Below are 22,712 nucleotides of genomic sequence, written 5' to 3'. Positions count from 1 at the left end.
CTTCTCCGCCAATAACATTGCATTCAATAGAATTTTTTATTTAAACATTTTATTAAGTGAAAGTTGAAATACTTATGAAATACTTATTTCTCCAGATAATCCTTTGTTTATTGACTTTTATTCCTAACAAAATATTAATCGATTATCTAACTCCATTTCAAATAGAGTACTTATAGACTTTGCACAGATGATGATCGAAAATAGTAAAAATAATTTTAATCCATTATAATCTTGTTCCGGATATGTCATAGAAAACTTCATGGATTTAACGCATATGATACATTTCTTGTAAGGCACCTCATTCAACTTAAATTATGAAATCACTAATCTTTATTGATACAGATTTGAACAGTTTGCACGTATATAGGTGCAGGAACATACTCACACACAGATGTGTGTTTATAAATGTATGTATACATGGCAGTGTTACGCATGCGTTTTTCTTCTTGTATTCACACCATACATCAGACTGTATGAGTGACAGGTGTTAATTTACTGGATAACTTAAATGAAACAAATCACAGCGATTAGAATCTGTCATCTTAGTGCCAGTTTCATTTTAATAATATTTTTTCATTTCCAAGAAATCAATATTAAACGTCTCCCCCCCCCGCCTCACCACCACGAAATATGTATGAAATCAATACTTTCTCTCAGTTTTGAAAAGGAAAATGAAGTAAAAGCATAACATTTTTTCCAAGTAATAAAATATAACAAAAAAAAAAAGAAAAAAAGAAAAAGAACCCATCAGTATCAACAACAGCAACAGCAATGACAGTGCAATTACAATAGAAGCGAGTGGTGAGATATTTCAAAAAAGGGATGTCAATATTGCATATTAATTCTCATTACAGATGAAAATATAATGAAAAAAAATTTTTAGTTTTGAAGTGAAAGGAAAATTCTTAGTCAATCATAAAAGGAAAATTCTCATGAAAATCGTTGTTATTCCTCAAGAGCAAAGAAGCCTTGTTTACAAGTTACATTCTATGAATATATGATCTACTGTATTCAAACACTATAACTAATACTCGAGAAAAGATTTTAATACATAGCAAGACTGTCTATAAACAGCAATGTATTCATTAATTGATTGTCTTTATACAAGAGTGTAAGCATAAACAGCAAAACTGTTTTGTGCATCATAAACGGAGACAGTTTTGTATGTTTACAGAGAAGTATCTGGATGTTTGTGTCTGCACACTCATTTCCTTGGAGGTGAGGAGTTCCTAATTAAAATTACGTATTAAACATTCAAGGCAGAAACCTATGTTGCGGAATGAGTTTCATCCAAGTGGACTTATTATCGTTTATCACATTTAAATCATAATCGATTTCCATAGAACATACACACAGAAATCTGCATATACATATATATATATATATATATATATATATATATATATATATATATATATATATATATATATATATATATATATATATACATATATATATATATATATATATATATATATATATATACACACACACATTTGTGCGTGTATATATGCTTATTTCTTTTGGGGTGTGTATAATTTTCTAGCGTAAGGATTTTGATATTAGAAAATACTTTACTTAATAGCGTAGGTGAATTCAGCGCTTAATGATATTAATGATATTTGGAACAGAACAACTTAGTATGTACGTACCACGAAATGTAGAAAGAAGAAAGGTGGGTCTTACGCGGTCTATCTATTGTTATGGCCGATTATTAGAACTAGAATCAAAGTTTAAATGTATCGAAGAAACATCATATAGGCTTTGTCTCAAGACTTCCAGATTCGTTTACTTAAATAGCGTTATTAAAATCATTGAGAGCAAATGTACATATATACATGCATATATATATATATATATATATATATATATATATATATATATATATATATATATATATATATATATATATATATATATATATATATATATGTATGTATGTATGTATGTATATATATGCACGTGTACGTATGTGTGTGCGCGCGCTGCGTGTATTTATAAAACCTTTTAATCCATAGGGGTACTCAGAGTTTCATAATATCCGTCTCTGAATCGAATATTAATCTCAGATCTTTGGATGGACGGATTTTGCTAAATTGAATTGATGCGTCACTGAGCACAGAGAGGAAATTGTATTAAAAGACTTTTATAAATAAACATACAGACACGCACACACATACATATATATTTTAACTCTATAATTTTTACAGTGGGTGCTTGTGCAAGATGGAGAGAGCGAGGGCGACGGAGAGAGAAAGAGAGATTGTAAAAGAGATTGAAAGATATAGAGAGAGAAAAAAGAGAAAAAGAGAAGGAAAGAATTAAAGGTTCTGAGAAGGAACGAGAAAGGTAAAGAAAGAAAACATGTACATAGTAAGGATGCAAAATAAAATGTTAAAAAAAATACATAGAATTAAAAAAAATATATCAAAACATTTAAGAAACAAATAGCGTCAAATTGACCCATCAGATAAAAAGGTTACTGTATTAAGTGTTTATGACATAATATGTAAGCAGAATGGTGAGATTAGGACAATATAGGTTCAGTGAAACTCAGTCCCCCCACTCTCCGTTTCTGTAATGTTGGTTGTTATATTGTAAGCGGTTAAGTGGGTGACCTTCTGTTTGCCTGTTCCTTTTGTGTCCCGTCTCTGTTTAGGGGTGTCTTGTATTGATACTTCTGTCGCAACTGGCTAATTTATAATCACTTATAAATACAAGTCAGCTGCTTGAAATTCAGACAATCCAGAGCGGCACAGCCTACATTCTCGATATCATCGGCCATAATCTGGAATAGACAGAGCAAAAGTGTGAGTAACTAAGACAAGGACAGAGAGAAGGAGAGGGAGAGAAAGAAGGACCGAGAGAGAGAAAGAAAAAAATGATTAGGTCAACAAGAGGGAGAGTGGTATAGATTAAATAAAGGTAAAGTGTGAGAATGAGGGATAGATATGATGATAGAGAAATAGAGAGAGTGAGAAAGAAAGAAAGAGAGAAAGTGAGAGAAAGATAAAGAGAGAGAGAAAGAGAGAGAGAGAGAGAAATAGAGCGTGTTATGGGCCATAATCTGGAATAGACAGAAAAAAGAGTAACCAAGACAAGGAGAGAGAAGGAGAGAGGAGAGAGAAAGAGGGATTGAGAGTGAGAAAGAAAGAATGATTGAGTTAATAAGTGGGAGAGTGGTACAGAGTAAATAATGGTAAAGAGTGAGAATGAGGGATAGATATGAAGATAAGGAAAGAGAGAGAGAGAGAGAGAGAGAGAGAGAGAGCGGAGAGAAAGAAAGAGAGGAGAAAGAGAGAGAGCGGAGAGAAAGAAAGAGAGGAGAAAGAGAGAGAGGAGAAAGAGAGAGGAGAAACCATCAACCAATCTTAAGTATATTAGCCAATTCAGTAATCATTCTAGGACAATCACTACGAATTTAATTAAAAATATTTCATTCAGATTGTCCAAGTTATCTGCTAATGTTGACATTTTCAACGACAAGGCTGAATTTTATAACTCTGCCTTACTTGAAGCAGGTTATACAGAAAAAGTTACCTACATTAATTCTATTCAATCTTATTCTACCTTTAGTAATGGAGACATGAAATCTAGTTGTAACGATATGAACGATTTTAATTTTAATTTAGACGCCAACACCAAACAGAGTAAAGTTTTTTTTTTACAGCGTAAGGGAGATAACCGTTATTTAAGACCCTTTTTTCATTCTAAAGGTAAATCGAGGTCTTTTCAAGATAGTTACACTAAAAATAAGGTAACTACTAGCAAAACTATATGGTTGATTATTCCTTATGGGAGGCAAGTTAAATCTAATCTTCCTTTCCAGTTTCGTGAAGCTATTATTAAGTATTTTCCAAAGAATTTTAGGTATTACTCGATTATCAACTCGCACACGGTTAGGATTAGTTTTTCTAACACAAAAAAATCTATCACAAATTATCTCTTCACATAATATTAGTCTGTTAAATAAGAACCCAATTACTGAAAATACTAACATTAATTTAGCTAATACTAACCATTCCCCTAGAAATATTAACAAGGTTATTGTCTCTGAAGTCAATTCCAACAGAATTAAGTTTATGTCTAGTAATTCTAAGACTAAAAACTCTATAAACCAGTGTAAAATTACTTCCGGTACCGATGTCTTTTTTTTTATATAGGTAGTTCTTCTCAGTTATTTAAAAGAATTTCTAATCATTACTCTACATTTAGGGATAGTAATAAACGCAACACTATAGGGCTTAGTAAATTAATTTGGTATCTAAAAGATTATAATAAACAATTTAATTTAGATTGGTTGATTCTCTTCATTTCATTCCCATACATTAAAGGCAAAGAATTCTGCTAATTCTGTAATAGTGAACTCCTTTATATTCTATTTTCTAAGAATCCCCTTGTAAACACGTTTATGGAGCGTGCTTATCGATGTAAACATTAGCAGAAACATACCTTTAGTTCATATAAGGGATATCTATGATTCTATATAATTTGAACATTGATTTTCTTCTTACATTTCACTTCCACTAGATATAAGCATTTATCTTAATTCACATATCGTTCTATATTTCTCCTTTATTAGTTTTCTGCTTATTTCTTTCCTTTACCCCTTCTCTTTCTATAGGCTATCTTGGACGTTATATCTTCTAACGGTTTAAAAAAAAACATTAATAGCGTTCCGTTCATCATCATACACATTCATTACATTCTGTTAAAATGTCTTATTGATGAGTTTTGGTTTATTTCTATCTTTCTCTGATGAAATTACATTGTTTTATACCATTTTATTCTTTTTGGAATAATACCAATCTTGTCTTCGAAACATATGTCGGAAGTAAAAGAATTTGAATAATATATATATATATGCCTAAGCGAATTAATAGAATATATATATATATATATATATATATATATATGGTGAAGGCGCGTGGCCTAGTTTTTAGAATCGTGGTTTCGATTCCTGTATTGGTCATTGCGTTGTATTCTTGAGGAAAACACTTCGTTTCATATTGCTTTCGTCCACTCAGCTGTAAATGGGTAATCCTGCGACGGACTGGCCTTCTGTTCTGGGGTAATGTTCTGATTTTGGTCACTTGTATATGCCATGTAAACAAGGTAACTGGTTCTATCAGTTCTAGGACCCCAAACTGTAATGTTCAGGAATTGCTACAGGTAATAGGTCAGAAGCAGAATCCATATGAAACGCGCAGTGAGAAAATTTGGAAAATTTGACAAAAACGAAGACGACAACAGTTTAACTTACATTAGTATTATGGTTGCAAGTATCTCTGTCACTCGGAGTACGGCATCCAGTTTGTAACTCTCTGGTAACGTCATAACCCTCGTTACCCCATTGAAATACGACATGATACACAGCCTGTAATTAAAAAGATTATAAGAAAATTACTTAGGTGAAATCAAACAGTAACGATAGAAAATACTTCACTGATATCAAACACTAAATACGGCGACTCTCTTTGGAACTGAAATCTGCATTTTGTGTGTGTGAGTGAGTGTGTATGTGTATGAGTGAGTAAGTGTATGTGTGCGGCGGCATGCTGTTGAAAAACGTGTCACAATACTGTTTATTGAATAAAGGTAAGTATAGTTTTTCTTTCATTTTCAATCTGCAATAAAATCTCCAATATTTTTGTCTTTTATGTCGTCAATTGCTTTAAAATAAAGATTGCGATGAAGCCATTTTATATAAATTTAAGTTAAAGGTGTATGTTGAAAAATGTGTGACAATATATTTTCAGAAATTTAATCAGATTAGAGATTCATATAAAATATTTTTGTATGATAACTAAATACCGAAGAAAATAAAGATAACACAAAAAGTTCTATTTAATTTGTTTTAAAATTTATTCTTCATTTAATCTTAATAATTTACTTCGTTAGATTAAAACCAGTTTTGACAGGAGAGGACTATGATTAAGTGAATCGGAAACAATATTTTAAAAGTACTTATTTTGTCGTAAACAGATCAGTGGAACGTAAAATCGAATCCAGATGTATCTGAACTGTTCTTAGTGCGATAAAACTAAATACTTTAAGACATTTAGTTTGCCAGTATATTACCAATTCCATTATTTTTACATTCGTGTGGATTTTGCACAACAGTACTACGATTTAAAGAAACTAAGAAGTTTTAACTCTCACGTAGTGGTTTCAGTGGTTTAAATAAGCGAAAAATGTTCGACAGGGGATTGGAAACTAGGTCTTAGCTTCAATTCGGAAAGTGCGTAGTTCAGAGGCAGAAAGCTTTAGGCTTATGTTGAAAAAAAAATTCACAATGAGTTTCATGTTTATAGCCAGGAGTATCGTTCGTAAGCTGGGTCTTTGAATCAGTTTCTGTTGCTTGTTGCTCATGTTACTAAAGTTTTTGGGCATGGCATGAACACATTCCATAAGATAGATTTGAAGATTTCTTGAAGTGTCGCGATTTCAAATTAATTATTTGAATGGCCACTTCTCAATTCTTCATAAAAATGATAAACTTTCGGACATATTTAAAGTAAATAAAAAAAAGTGAATTGACTTCCTGCTGGTTTTTAACTATTAGTATTAAAGTTGTTCAATCAATTAAATGGGTTTACTCATTGAATTATTTATAGCGTAAGTGGTTGAGCTCTCAGCAAACACTTACATGCTGGTTGAATCAGCATGACATGTTCCATAAAATATGGCCTTTTTAATTATAGGCACAATCTATTGGACAAGCCTTCACATAATTTCTGCCAACCCAATTTTCACTCGCAAATCTTAGATCAATCCGAGGTTGTAGTAAAATACGTTTGCTCAATATGTCACGCAGTAGGATCGAACCTGAAATCTCGTGATTGCGAAGTGAACTTCCTAACCACATAGACATGCCCACGCCCATACATAGATACTTTTGACAGAATGAAGAAAGAGAATCACGAAACTGATTTAAAAGTTACTGATTGGTTCTTGAAGGCGATTTATTTTTTTTAATCGACATTATTATTCACATTCGTAACATATTCGTCAGGGGGATTCTGGAAATTATGCTCAATATATTCTCTGAAGTATTAGGTATAGGAAGTAATTAACACCATCTAACCATCACATTCATCTCTAACATCCACTTTATTCTGTTTCTCTTCGCGTTCATTAACGTCTTACCTCTATTTTTTAATAAAAATGCAGCAAGAATACTGACAAATAAAATTATGTATCAGACTGAACTAACTCAGCCTAAAACGCTGTTTCTATTGACAATAACTATCAGTTTAAAGGCGGCGAGCTGGCTGAATCGTTAGCACGCTGGACGAAATGCTTAGCGGTATTTTGCCCGTCGCCATGTTCTGAGTTCAAATTCCGCCGAGGTCGACTTTGCCTTTCATCCTTTCAGGGTCGAAAAAAATTAAGTACCAGTTACGTACTGGGGTCTATCTAATCGACTCATCCCCTCTCTCCAAATTACTGCCCTTGTGGCAAAATTTGAAAACATAGAAGGCGGCGAGCTGGCAGAAACTTTAGCACGCCGGGCGAAATGCTTAGCGGTATTTCGTCTGTCTTTACGTTCTGAGTTCAAATTCCGCCGAGGTCGACTTTGCCTTTCATCCTTTCAGGGTCGATATATTAAGTACCTATTGCGTACTGGGATCGATCTAATCGACTGTCTCCCTCCCCCAAAATTTCGGGTCTTGTGCCTAGAGTAGAAAAGAATAATTATCTGTTTAGAAAAGAAATAATTATGAGTAAAATGTTAAAATTGAAAAACTGATAAAATATTAGCAAAGAGATTAAAAACGAGAAGTTATTGCGATTAAACACTTAAATATTGGGATTGTTAATTTAAATTTGTTGCTCAAAATTATTACAACACCAAGTTACATACATATATACATACATACATACACACACACACACACACACATATATATATATACACATATATACATATGTATACACACATAGAAGCACGCACACATACACACACACATACGCGCGCACGCGCACACACACACACACACACAAACACACACACACACACACACACACACACACACACACACACACACACACACACACACACACACACACACACACACAGGAAGTGTTTAATAGTAATAAAACTCCTTTTCAGAAATAAAGAGGGTGTTTCAGCTATCAGTTTAAAGGTCGGAAAACAGTAAAAGGAATATTAAGAATTCTAACCTACAGGATGAAAGGGAAGCGGGAAAAGTTTGCGCGCCAAATGCCAAATGCATTTGTAAGCGGGCGTTAAATGCATCTGTAATTGCGCGCGAAATGTATCTGTAAATGTGCGCCAAATGCATCTGTAGTTGTGCAACAAATGCATTTGTCGTATCATGTATTTATGCAATTCTTAGCCTGCATGTTTAATTATCTTTAGCGTTTAATTGAAACGGTATCATTAGAATTTAAGAAAAAATTTGTGCTCTTTGTATGAAACGTATTATTTGTCTGTTATACCATATCGGAAAAAAAAACTGTCTAGCTGGACGATGCTGTATCAAATTGAGATATCCGTTTTGTTCCAAGAAGAAATATCAAACATTTCACCTCATGCTCTTTATTCCACTCATCTGTAAGATTTTGTTCGAAAAGACACTCGTTTCTTTAAACATTTTACTAATATACATAATTCTTTGCATATTATTGAATAGACTCGCGCTGACAAAAATCGCACCCCTTTGTTACCATATCTCTGTTGAAAAACAATGCTTTGTTTCAATTAATTTTGAAAATAATGAAAATTTTGGTAAAATAAGTTTGCTATATTAAGCTTTTGTTTGGAACAAATTATCATGAACTTTTGATGGAGGGTTTTAATGTAGATTTACTTTAAAACCATGAAGGCGCATGGTTCAGTGGTTAGAGATCGAGCTTACGATCATGAGGTTGTGAGTTCGAACCGGGCTGCGTGTTGTGTTCTTGAGCAAGACACTTTATTTCACGTTGCTCCAGTTAACTCAACTGTAGAAATGAGTTGCGACATCACTGGTGCCAAGCTGCATTGGCCTTTGCCTTTCCCTTGGATAACATCAGTGGAGTGGAGTGGTGGGGGGAGGCTGATATGCATGGGAGACTGCTGGCCTTCCACAAATAACCTTGCCCGGACTTGTACCTCGGAGGGTAACTTTCTAGGTGCAATCCCATGGTCATTCATGACCGAAAGGGGTCTCCCCACTTTAAAACAAGAAATACGTATCATAGAACCGGCGGCAGTCTCAGACGGATTGGCATCAAAAGAGTTAAATAGTGGGAATTATAATGATTAACAAAAAATGTAATAACAGTATTTTCGGTATCAGATGTAAAACACTAAATATTCCTTGTTTTAAGAATTTAGTGGAAAATAAGTCTTCAGAAGTGTATATCATTAAAAAACAACATCATTTACTTTAAAATGAATCTTATATTAAAAATAAAGACTCATCGAAAAATAACAATGAGCTTATCACACTCTGTACTCGGGTAAACGCACTATAGTACATGGGAATGATACCGTAATTTTATCAGTTTATTATCTTGCGACAAAATAAGCCATATAAATGCGATACCATAACACTACATCTGTTCCTTTTGCATCAGATGAAGTATGATAATATCTGATGAACGAGTCACACAGTTTTTGTTACAATTCCACATTCTGAATTATACAATATTTCTAGAGACATTCATATGCACCTGTAGAAATGTCCATTGCATTCTAGTCATTGAGTTTTGACAAAAAAATAAGGCCTACTTTCGTTCTGGGAATCGACTACAACCTCATTAGAGTATTGACATCGGAGTCATAGTATAGAAATTTGATTACAATGTAACTTAAACTCTGAAAATAAAGAGGTATGCTTAGTAGCATGTCTCCTGACTTAACACTCTGAGCTTAAATTCCGCCGAGGTCGACTTTGCCTTTCCTCCTTTCGTGGTCGATAAAATAAGTGTCAGCTGAGCATTGGGGTCGATGTAATCGACTAGACTCCTCTCTCAAAATTTCAAGCCTTGTATTTATAGTACAAAGAATTATTATTGTTATCATTATTATTAATGTTGTTCTTAAGAAGATATGTTAGGTTAGGAATTGCACAAATTAAAGAAGTTGAAGGATTTAGTTGTAATTGGTTTGTTTCTGGATTAACCGTCACCAACAAGATTATACAGGAGATAAAAAAGCACGCACGCAGTTGCGCCGATACCATTTGCGATTTCCAACGCGCAGTACCTAAAAAAAAAATACAGCAACATGCATTGAATACAAGCAGAATTAAAATACACAGCATAAGTTTCAAAGGAACACTCTTTTTTTTCCCGCAAAGATAGTTAGGAGCAAACATGCAATGCTAACATAATTTTCTTCTAAACTTTGTATCGAGCTAGCTATATTCTACTATGTTGCTCTAAGTTATAGTTTAATGAATATCTTACTAAAATACTTGCTGCCGTTGATGTATATAACGAATCTAAAGTATTACCTAATTGCTCTTTAGTTATTTGTTTAGATATTATCTATTTGACTAAATAGCTAACTAGAAATTAGCTTAACTTCTGTATCTTTAATATACATACTCACACTTACAACGTTAAAACACTCACACACACACACACACACACACAAACACAGACACAGACACATACACACACACACACAAACAGACACAGACACAGACACACACACAGACACACACACACAGACACACACAAACACGCACACACACACACAAACACACACACACACACATACACACACACACAAACACACACACACACATACACACCAAATGCATGCACTCGTCATTATAACGGTTCTTTTCCTACTAAGTCATGTTCTTCCATTTAACAGGCAACATCATTACAACTGAAATCTATAACCCCCCCTAACATTCAATGTGTAAACTTCGCTGCAACTCCGTATTACACATCGAAAAGTTCCCCGTAAGTCTGTGAGTGAATGTGAAGGCACAATCAGTAAATAGGACCTATATCCAACTGTTTCTTTAATCTCAATCATTTGGTGTCACAAATTTGAAAATGTCAGGCGTGCAATCTCATTCCTGCTAGGATCAGGTATATTTGCACTTTTGGAGACTAAAATAGTCCCATACGTTAACGGACAAAGTTTTCAATATGTTACAAAAAAGAAAAAAAACTTACCATAACTTCTGCACCGCTATTGGTGATATTGAAACTGGTAAAACGTTGTTATAACTTTCCTTCATCTTTTAGTGAGAACTTGAATTGAATCGATTGTACCATGTTGTTGAAAACATTATCTACAATTCAAGTTCTACATCACATAACTAGATGAAGAGCTTTCAACCAACGTTAGCATAACTCAACGTATGTTTACCAACAGAACTCATAGCTCCAGAAAAATTACCAAAGGTGTACCTCAAGGTTCGTACTACACGCACGCCCTTTCATAATTAAATGTTAAAGAAGTATAGAGAATGCATTTAGTAAAAACATGCACACACAAAATGTAAAATTGTTATTTTCGCGCGCATTTGAAAACAACATTTGTTAAAATAATACTCGAATTACTTATTTAAAACAGTTGATATAACTTACTTGATCTTTGTCTCGGTCTGATGTAAACAACTTTCCGAAGTTAGTGTAAGCACTTCTGGGACCAGGATATTCTTCATCACAGCGAATAATATAATTTGCCCATCTACTGAGATATGGGCTCCATTTCTGAAATAAGTATTACATTTATGAAGAGTTCTTTATAAAAATAAAGATTTTACGAATATTTTGCACCATAAAAATTTATCGAAAGACTATCAAATATAAAAATTATAGAAACATACCAAAATCGATTTAAATATAATCAAAACGAGAGCTATTCTAACTTAATCTAAAGAACTTCCTTTTAAAAATTCGACAACACTTACCAATTCTTGTTTGTTAGTCCTTCGACGAAGAGTGTTATGGGCGCTCACCATGTAATATTCTTCCGTGTCACTCAAGCTTCCTATTAAAAACGAGCAATGACACATTTATTCGCATTTATTCGAAAGAATAAAGAAATGAAACATTTAAATGAATCCAATAGATAGTTTCATTCGTATGCTGGTTAAAATTTTAGTCGCGGAGGTAATTTCCAGTGTTGGAACTTTAACTTATAGAACTTTTAGCCGTTCCTATAAAATCCATACCTCTATTTGACAATAATTCACATACGAAAACATATAGCTACTCGAGTACCACTTAAATTTAGTTGTTCTAACATAAATACAGAAGATTTTAATTCCAACCTTTCTATATACATTCAAAATTTCTTATGATTTCATATCTCAAGTTCTTTCAAAATATTTTCGAATCAAAAGACATTTATGTTATACATACACAAATATATAAATATATGTATTCTTGGGTGCATATCTGCAAAATCGTCTAGTTACTTTCATGAATCTATTTTTATGGAGATAAAATGAAGAGTAACAAAAAAAAAAACCGGAAAAAGATTAAGATTAGATTTCTTACTGAGAAGTATGTAGAATAAAAGAAATAAAAATGATGAGAGAAAAATATACCTGCTCCGGCCAGTTGTCTTCGAAGTCTCCTTGCGTCAAGGGTGGCTTTATTTCTTAGAAAACGTCGATGGTACTCGGGAGGGGTTCTTAACCTTTTAGAAAGCTCTTCGCCTGAAATTCGACAAGAATATTATGTTTGTTGATGATTTAGGGAAAATGAACATGCAAAAACAAGAATAACATTAGAAGCATCTGAAGAAAAGAAAGTTGGCCGAGTGTTTTCTTTGGTTTCTTTTTACGTTGCATATTTATATGGTTGTGTGAAGATTGAGCGAAGTTCATAACTTTCTCTAAGACATAAGCGAAATTATTTCAAATGAAAATTATAATTTGTTCATAGACGCGAACAAATAAGAACTTACTGCTACCCCCATATTTTCATAACACAAAAGGTTTGTAAACGCTAAAAATGATGTGGTAAGTTGTAGTGTTCAGACCCAAAGTCAACTGAGGTTTGTGACTGCGAAGCAATCTCAATGTAGCAGGATCTGACCTCTTTATATATAAATGTTAACCTCAATGATTTTCTTAATCCTACAAAAAATATAGCCTTAAAATTAATTGAAATAGGAAAAATATTATTTTCAGATAGTTCATTTCAGAAGTAAAATGAAGCATGTCTTTAAGTTTAGATATTCCAGTGAGAAAATTACACTGAAATTTTACATCGTAATACAAATATCGATGATATGCGTTCACAATATCCGAGAAATAGGTTTAGATGAATTTCTTTTAAAGTAAACTTCTGATTATTTTTAATCAACATAAGTCACAAAATATCGTTTTGAGGGATTCACAATAAATACTCAGTGACACTTTAAAGATATCTAGCAAGTTTCAGAGCAAAAAAGCTATTCGTTGATTCTTCGAGAAAGGGAAAGAGTTTAAACTGATTATATATAAATCTATTTTATTATAATTTCCAAAATGCGAACACTGGAAAGAAATAAACTAAACACAATTCTTTTATTTTAAATATAGTTTTAAAAAGTAAAGAATTGCAATCAATTAAAATTATTAAAACAAGATATTCATATCTTGCGATGATTTTCTTTCAATATTTTAGCACGAAATGTACTTTAGCCAAAAGTAAAGATTAATAAAAATGACTTATTAAAACTATTGGCTTGTAGCGTATCATAAATTTAAATCAAATATAGTTTCGATGAATATCATTTATATGATTATTGTTTAAATCGAAAATTATCTTATCATTTTAAATTTTCAGAGTTTGGGAAAAGGAATTGTAAATACACATGCAAATTTAAAAACTCCACACTTCAAAATGTTCACCATCAAAACGCAAATCACAGGTTCACAAATATGGCAACCGAATGTAATTGTGGTTTGTTAAAGGAAACGATAATCAGGAAATGGGAAAATCAAAATATGGGAGGAAAAAGAAAACAAAATGTAATAATGGCTTTTAAAAAAAAATAAATACACAGAATTGCATATTTATAATAAAATTGATGCTAGAATGTAATCATGAGATTTCATCACTGATTAACAGATAAATATATAGTGTGTAAAATTGTGATGTAATTTCAGCAGAAGTATGTTTCATGGGATGGGGATGGTCAGATAGCAGAAAAAGGCATATAAAGGGAAAAAAAAGATTTAGCAGAGCCAAACTATTAGATTGCAGGCGAAGGTAGGATCAATTTAGGCTGCGTTCGATTAAGGTTTCCCATGATTCCATACGTCTGAGTATCACGTTTTTCTTTATATATATATATATATATATATATATATATATATATATGGGGAGAGAGAGAAAAGAGAGAGATTTATATATACACAAGTAGCGCCATTGAAATATAAAGAGAGAAAGAAGAAATCAGAAAGAAAAAAGAAAGGAAGAGAGAGAGAGAGAGAGGGAGAGAGAGGGAAAGAGAGAGGGAGATAGACAAACAGATAGAGAGATAGATAGATAGATAGATAGATAGATAGATAGAGAGAGAGAGAGAGAGAGAGAGAGAGAGAGAGAGAGAGAGAGAGAGAGAGAGAGTTTGCGAGAGAAAGAAATTTAAAAATTAGATTCGGATTAGTTGGAATGATTTTGGGTAGAGAACACACTAAAGTTTACTCTAAATGTATAAAATATTTTGGAGCGATATTAGTCCCTAGTGAAATTAACTTTAGTAATATAGTAGAATATTATAATTATTTTTGTTGTTATCATTATTATTATTATTATTATTATTATTATTATTATTATTATTATTATTATTATTATTATTATTATTATTAAAAAATAGGGCAAAGACTAAAAATTTTATCCTACCTTATAGTTGTTTTAGGGAAATGAAGTATTGGTTATACAGTTCAGATTGAACAAACATTCTTCTATATAAACGTGCATTCGAACGATATTTTAATTTGATTATTGAATAATTTCTTTCTGTTTTACTCTCTCTTTTTGAAAGAAATTGGCTGTGGTCAGACCTAGAGAGGAGTAGGTTCTGCTAAACTCTAAACAATGCCAAAAACACGTTGCGTATCGCAACGGCGGCCACATAACTTCATGTAGGAGTAAAGGAGGTAAGGCAAGGCAAAACAAAGCAATTGTAAATTAACCTTTCATCACAACAAAAAGGTTATCACCAATAATACATTGGACCGATTACAAAACAAAAGCCTTCATTATACTGAAGAATCCCTTATTATATCCAAGAGGACTTTTGGAAATTTCTTGGAATTATACTATAAAAATGACTTGCAGAGCAGTTGAATTTATCAGCTTTTAACCATTTCAACTGTTTTATTATCTTAATTTCAATCTTCACATCTCAAAAAGGTAAGATGATTCCTAGAAGGAAGTTCTCTTTACATCTGTTAAAAGCGCAATGCTATAGCTATATTAAGTAAACGGACAATACTATACTATATAGGTTAACAGTTATGCTAGATAGTGGCTTACTACTTAGGATAACACTCTACTAGGCAGAAAACTAAGATTATACTAGGTAATAAACTTGACATTTTACTGACATTATGAAATAGCTTTTGAGTTAAAATCTCCATTTTTAGAAATAAATGAGCAAAGAATAACTTCTCTGTTTAGGTATAATATACAGAATGTATCGGAATGTATCTTAGAAGATTTTATCCTTAATATTTTGTAGGAGTCATATATTAACAATCTTATCTTGCACTTTGCTGTGTAGATACGTTGAATAAAATTGGGTGTATTACACGCACACGCACACACACACACACACACACACACACACACACACACACACACACACACACACACACACACACACGCACACATAATTTCAACGTAAATTATATGTACATCGTAAGAAACAGATATTAAACGTTTAGACATTGTCTACCCAGAATCCAATCGAAATGTTTTTATAAATTAATACAATCATTTAATGTATTAAATGTGTATTAGTAAAACTTATGCTTTGGTAAGATAGTTTCATTGTTATGTATATGAACTGTTATTTCTTTTAAAAGCGACACATTTTTATTTTGTTATTTTCTTTATAAAAGGAAAGATTTCTCAAGTTAATGAAAAGAAAGAAAGGCCGGAATAAAACTTCCAAGGTATAGAAAGAAGGGAATAATTTAGAAGAGAAGTTAGAAGAGAAAAGCCTTAAAAGAAGGCAAACATGCAAGAAAAATTTCTCAGCTTTTGTTTTAGCCATATATATAGCAGTTCTAGTTTATTTCAGCGTAAGTACTTAACCTTTAAACTCACCCTAACATTGTCCTTTGATCATGGAACAAATAATTTTACATAATATCAATGCTTTTGAATTCTAACAAATTTATAATGACTTTAACTAAAACTTATTAGTTTGTATTGATTATAACTCTACTTATTATTATTTTTATATTAACGCTACTTATTATTATTATTATTATTATAATAACTCTACTTATTATTTTTATATTAAAGCGACTGCATTAAATCTGGTATTAAATTTATAAAGCAACGGTAGTATCTATATTTTGCTCCATATCGGTGGATACATGTACTGGCTTTAATGGAAAATGTAAATCGAATTTAAATAAAATCAGTATTGAAATAACTCGGTTTATTGCATTGCGAAGAAATAAACTGTATATGTGTTTTAAGAATAAGAATGTCTTAAACTATGAACTATAGAATTATTTGATACAGGTAGCTGATATTACAATTTTAATGCTTGATTTATAGGTATATTAAGAACAAGACAGTACTTACAACTTTTCAAGTATCTTGTAATTTATATTTTATTTCAGTCCTATATTGCGCTATATGAGAAACGGAATATATCTTGTTATCGTGGGAGTTTTTGAGATAAAAATATGCCATAGTAAAAGTCTGTGTTACTTATTTACATTAAGCAATAGTTAGGGAATTATTAATTGTAAAACATAATTTTTAGGACAAAAGGGAAGCAGTTAGATGAATCAGGACAGGCGCGAGGAAAGAGCAAGTACACAGAAGCTTGTATTTCAGGGATCACAATCAGTTCTTGAAGAAAGGAAAGGAATATTTTTGAAAATTTTCATTTTAATCCTGTTGTTGAGCATGTATATTTCAGGGAATATATTTTTGTGTGTCTGCTGGCTATATATATAAATATAAATATAAATATAAATATAAATATAAATATATATATATATATATATATATATATATATATATAATATACATATATATATATATATATGTGTACATATATATATATACATACACAAATATATAATACATGTATATATATATACATACATACATACACAAATATATATATATATATATAATATACATATATATATATATATATATATGTGTACATATATATATATATATATACATACACAAATATATAATACATGTATATATATATACATACATACATACACAAATACATATATACACATATACACAAACATATATATATATATATATATATATATATATATATATATATATATATATATATATATATATATATATATATATATATGTGCCATATTTTTGTGAGTATGGCTGCAAATATGGCAGGATATGCTGGAGCAGAGACAAGTAACTGAATATATGGAGCACAGGGAAATGGAAATGGATTTTAAGGAGTTGAAGTATCAAAAAGGGATGCACGCAAAGAGAAAAATCAAGACGTATATAAGGTAAAAATTGAAGCTGAAATAATAGAAAAAGATTTAATATAAACAAGTTGAATCATGCTGAGTTAAGACTTAAACTCAAACATGCACCATACTTACTATAACCCAGCGTCACATTTTCTTCACCTGGAATTCAAACTTAGAAATTTGTAACCATGATAAAAGAATAAATGAGAGAAATGGACCCAAGTATGAGTGGGTTGTACATACCTATGTGTGTGTTGATACACACACATATGTATATGTATATATATATATATATATATATATATATATATATATATATATATATATATATATATATATATATATATATGTGTGTGTGTGTGTGTGTGTGTGTGTGTGTGTGTGTGTGTGTGTGTGTGTGTGTGTGTGTGCGTGTGCGTGCGTGCGCGTGCGTGCGTGCGTGTGTGTATTTGTTTGCGAGAGTATGTGCTCGAATGTGTGTGAATGAATTTCTGATGTGCTTATACACAGTATACATGGTCTGATCAATAAGTATCAGGACTGTTGTCATAGTAACGATGCTAAAGTACGCAGAGTAAAGCTGCTTGGCTCAGATTGACCTTAAACTCTGCTGTACGTGCGTTGTTTACAGCAGAGCCTGGAAGGAACCTATGTAGCGTGTGATCGTCGCATTGACCATGACAATGAAAGTTGAGCAGAGAATCTGCATCAAATTTTGCCAAAATCTTGGCAATACCTGCTCAGAGGTCTACGCAGAGCTTTCAAAAAGTTTTCATCGTTCTCGACTCAATCAAGGAGATCTTGTGCAACTGAAACCCGAGTGTGTTTTTGGTCAGCTGAAAGCAGATTTGGCACAAACTTAGCAGACACGCGTCTCATACCCAAATATTCAATGATAATGGACTGATCTGAAGCATAACTAATCTGCGCATCATATGATAACTCACGGATGGTGATTTGACGATTTTCCCTCACAGCTGCACACACATCTGCGATGTTTTTCTCAATTCTGTTGGGTACAGGTCTACCAGAACCTTTGTTTTTTCGGCCATCATGGAAACGTCTGAACTACTCGCATATTTGTGTGCGGCTCATACACTCCTCTCTATTCCCTTTCTGTAACTTGGCGCAGGCCTCTGAGCAAGTACCGCCATTGCAACTTTCTCTGTCATGATCAATACGACGATCGCATGCTACACGCCTTCCTTCCAAGCACTGCTGTAAACAGTGGAAGTAGGCTAGAACGTTAAAACTTACTGAGCATGAACAGCAGAATTTAAGATCAATTTATGCCGAGCGGCTTTACTCTGCGTGCTTTAGTTTCGTTACTATGGCAACAGTCCGGATAATTATTGATCAAACCGCGTATTATTGAGCATATATATCTGAAGTTAAAAAAAAATTATATATCCTATATTGCTGATATACCAGATGTTTTTGTACAGTAAGCTGATGATGTCTAAGATATCAGATGTAAATCTCAAGCAATCCATACATACTTTACAAAAATGTAAATGGATTTCGGTCATAATTTCCGACATGAATTTATAATGGTACGATGAATTGAATTCCATGATAATTAATTTAACGTGTAAATGAAATCAACGTGACACTGTGTAAAAAGAATGGGCTGGACCTTTGATTTACGGGCTCAGTTCATCCATTCACATTCTAAACTGCTTCCGTTTATTCAATTTCATTCACAAGGTATGGGTCGATCTGAGACTATATAAAATGATATTGTATAAGATGCCACGCAGTCGGATCGAACACAAAACTGTGTGATTGCGAAACGTATTTTCAATCATTCAGTCATATTGCGCCTACAGTACATACTGACATTTACATAAAAATGTATATATATATATATATATATATATATATATATATATATATATATATATATATATATATATATATATATATATATATATATATATATATATATATATATATAGTGAAAGAGAGAGGGAGAGAACAAAACTCAGGAGTCAGAAGATTTCTTAACATCGGAATAATTTATAAAGATATACATAAATATAAATATGTAGATACAATATAAAATATAAAACATATATATACTGCACAAAGTTGCAGAAAGTGTATGGAGATGAGTGCATGAGCTGCACACAAATGTACGAGTGGTTTAGACGTTTCCAAGCCGGCCGAAAAATGTCCATATTGACGATATATCGTATGAGATTGTATGTCCATGTTTGGAATCAAGGAGAAAACTATTATACATGCACGGTCAATATTGCTTTAATCCAAATTATCAAATAGATGAAAGGGTGGTTCAAAATGATTTAAAGAATTCATAGATATATCCAGTGAAAGTTCAAATTCTTACTGCAGTTTCATATGGAAATGGTTCGCACATTTCATACCACTTGTTTTTGAAACGGCCGTAAGAATTTGAACTTTCACTGGATTTATCTATGGATTCCTCTTTAAATCATTTTGAACCATACTTTCATCTAGTTTCATGATTTTGATTAATGCAATATCGACCGTGCATATATAATAGTTTTCTCATTGATTCCAAACACGGACATACAATTTCATATGATGTCATTCGAGTATATTTATGTTTTATATTTTATATTGTATCTACATATTTATATTTACGTATATTTTTATGAAGTATTCCGATGTTGAGAAATCTAATGAAGAAATGAATTCTGACTCCTGAAATTTGTTCTCTTTTTATCAATCTTTATATTTCATGTTGGTCATTTAATTAGACCGCTAAGTTATTGTTCTGCACAGGGAGTTATTCTCCTTTCTATCTGATTATATATATATAAGATTAGAATAATGATAAAGCATTTAATACGAACGTCTCAGATGTTGCGTAATATATATAATAGGAAATACATCCTCTTGCAAAATCTTCTGCAGTTAATATATTCCTATCATATATTACGCAAGATCTGAAACGTACGTATTAAATGCTTTCAATATATCAATAATTAGTTTGAATTCATTATTACAAGTTATATGACTTGGTGCAAACACAAACTAGTCTGTCCTGACTCCTCTGATGAGGATTCGGAATAGTTTGTTGTAGTTGGGTCGAGTTGAAAATTCTGATACTGTGCATTGCTTCTAAGGAAAACACGAAATTGTACACCCCCCCCCCACACACAAGAAGTGTCCTTACTTTTATAAGTCGCTAAGTTGTGATCTGAGGGAGATTTGTCTGCTATTAATAATATATAAACAGATGACATAGAGTCTCATTCGATGGTTCAATAATTACTACCGTAAAGAAAGCAGTTGAACTGCCGCTGCTTTCTGTTTTACAGTTTCAGGACCACTTTAGTCTTTCCGTTCCTCGAAAGCCTGCTAATATATTATACCGTTGTCTGATACCATATAGCTAAACAGTAACAGCTTTTCTTTCTTGTGATTTACATGCACTTCAAGTTGTCCGCGCTCAATAGAAATGTTCTGCAACGTAATGTTTAAGTAGGTCATAGTGTATGTAGCTTTGATACCTCTTTCGTAACGATAGGTATTAAGCAGAAAATGATCGATCCAAGGTGGATAAAAAGATCTCCCTTGTGAATGAAAAAGCGCTTACCAATTGCTTTCTCGATTGGCTCGGTGGTCCTTCGTAAAGTTTTCAATATCAGAATACCCGGTAGACTATTAATGAGTGCAACATGTTCATCTCCAGTGCACACACACACACACACACACACACACACACACACACACACACACACACACACACACACACACACACACACACACACACACACACACGCGCACACACAAACACCTCCCTATATTTACATAGGCGAAAAAATAAATATGTTTCAATATTCTTAAATTGGATATTTGAATATGAGAATAATGCTTCGCATATTTTCCTGTTTCTTATTTCGCAATTTAACAAGTATTGTTGAATTTTGCACTGATAATTGCGGTTTGACATTCATTTTACAGAAGGTTTTAATATAATCTAAATATAACTGCACCAGTGATAACAAAATATTTAAAAAATTGTTATTAATTAGCTTATAAATTATATTGATCGCGCAAGGAAATGTTTTGTGTTATTGGTATTGTACTATTTAAAACATATCGTATAGAAGAGAATGTAGATGCTGAAGACAGGCAAAATTCTATCGCTCACTAAATTTAATTTTAGATATCGTTAGGGTTAGATACGAAGGTAGATTAATCGGCTATTAAATTCATTCATGTAGCACCTTTACTTGCGCAGTAAATAAATACCCCTTCGAGTAGTCTCTGTTGCATTACAGGGATACTAAATCTCGAGTATGACTCCTTAAAATATGTCAAGCAAATACCTGCTGGTAGAAGTTAATGGTTATTAATCTATTAACATAATTTGAAAACGCAAATCCCTCCTGATGTTCATGCCTAAAACTTAAATGAAAAATAGACCAGTGTGACTTTACGTGAAAGCGTCGGGAAGTAGAAAGTTCTAGTGATCGGTTTGTACTTGATATAATATTTGTGCGAAAAAGATTCGAGAACATGTAATGACATTTTAGGACAATATAAATATAGATTTTGACATGAAGATGTTATGGGTTTAATTTAGAAATCTTTCTTTCAAATGAAATTGATGAAAGAAAAGTCAAAAGAAAAAAATGCTGCAAAAAGAAAAAAAAATCAGTTTCAGAGTAAATCTGAAAATATATCGATAACATTATTTGGAGATTATACAATCTGCACCAGACTTTTTCCAAACAGTTCGTGAAAGATAAGGGAAATAAACATGTATGAATTACAGCAGGTAATATCAGCATAAGTGCTGCGATGAGACATGTATATATATATATATATATATATATATATATATATATATATATATATATACACATACATACATTCACACACATATACACATGTACAATATTTACACGCACGAAGCAACATAAGCGCGGAAAAGAATTCAAAATAAACGTTTAACTTCATAATGATCTTACATCAAATTATGAAATTTTAAATGAAGGCTTCCATAATACTTGCAAACTTGCTTAGTATGATATATATATATATATATATATATATATATATATATATATATATATATATATA

The 22,712-nt window shown here is 32.1% G+C and overlaps 1 protein-coding gene across 4 annotated transcripts in view; it reads right to left on the bottom strand.

The window, feature by feature from the left end:
* Positions 1 to 2,453: 2,453 nt before the first annotated feature.
* The window catches only part of LOC106882199 (uncharacterized), a 164,318-nt gene continuing 144,059 nt past the window's right edge, over positions 2,454 to 22,712 (bottom strand). The window contains exons 5-11 of one of the 4 annotated variants that reach the window (XM_089357793.1): positions 17,766 to 17,792; positions 12,534 to 12,644; positions 11,892 to 11,971; positions 11,566 to 11,691; positions 10,178 to 10,219; positions 5,264 to 5,377; positions 2,571 to 2,788 (exon numbers count right to left, since the gene is read on the bottom strand). In XM_089357793.1, coding sequence (XP_089213919.1) covers positions 2,705 to 2,788; positions 5,264 to 5,377; positions 10,178 to 10,219; positions 11,566 to 11,691; positions 11,892 to 11,971; positions 12,534 to 12,644; positions 17,766 to 17,792 — 584 coding nt within the window. In that variant the 3' untranslated portion in view covers positions 2,571 to 2,704. Of the gene's footprint in view, positions 2,789 to 5,263; positions 5,378 to 10,177; positions 10,220 to 11,565; positions 11,692 to 11,891; positions 11,972 to 12,533; positions 12,645 to 17,765; positions 17,793 to 22,712 lie in introns of all 4 variants that reach the window. The other 3 variants (XM_089357806.1, XM_089357800.1, XM_089357812.1) reach the window with 3 other exon arrangements.

This window comes from Octopus bimaculoides, chromosome 1 (genome assembly GCF_046866305.1).
Source record: "Octopus bimaculoides isolate indiv1 chromosome 1, ASM4686630v1, whole genome shotgun sequence".
Classification (NCBI taxonomy): domain Eukaryota; kingdom Metazoa; phylum Mollusca; class Cephalopoda; order Octopoda; family Octopodidae; genus Octopus; species Octopus bimaculoides.
Note: the sequence above shows the minus strand (reverse complement) of the source record. Positions and strands in the feature narration are given on the sequence as shown.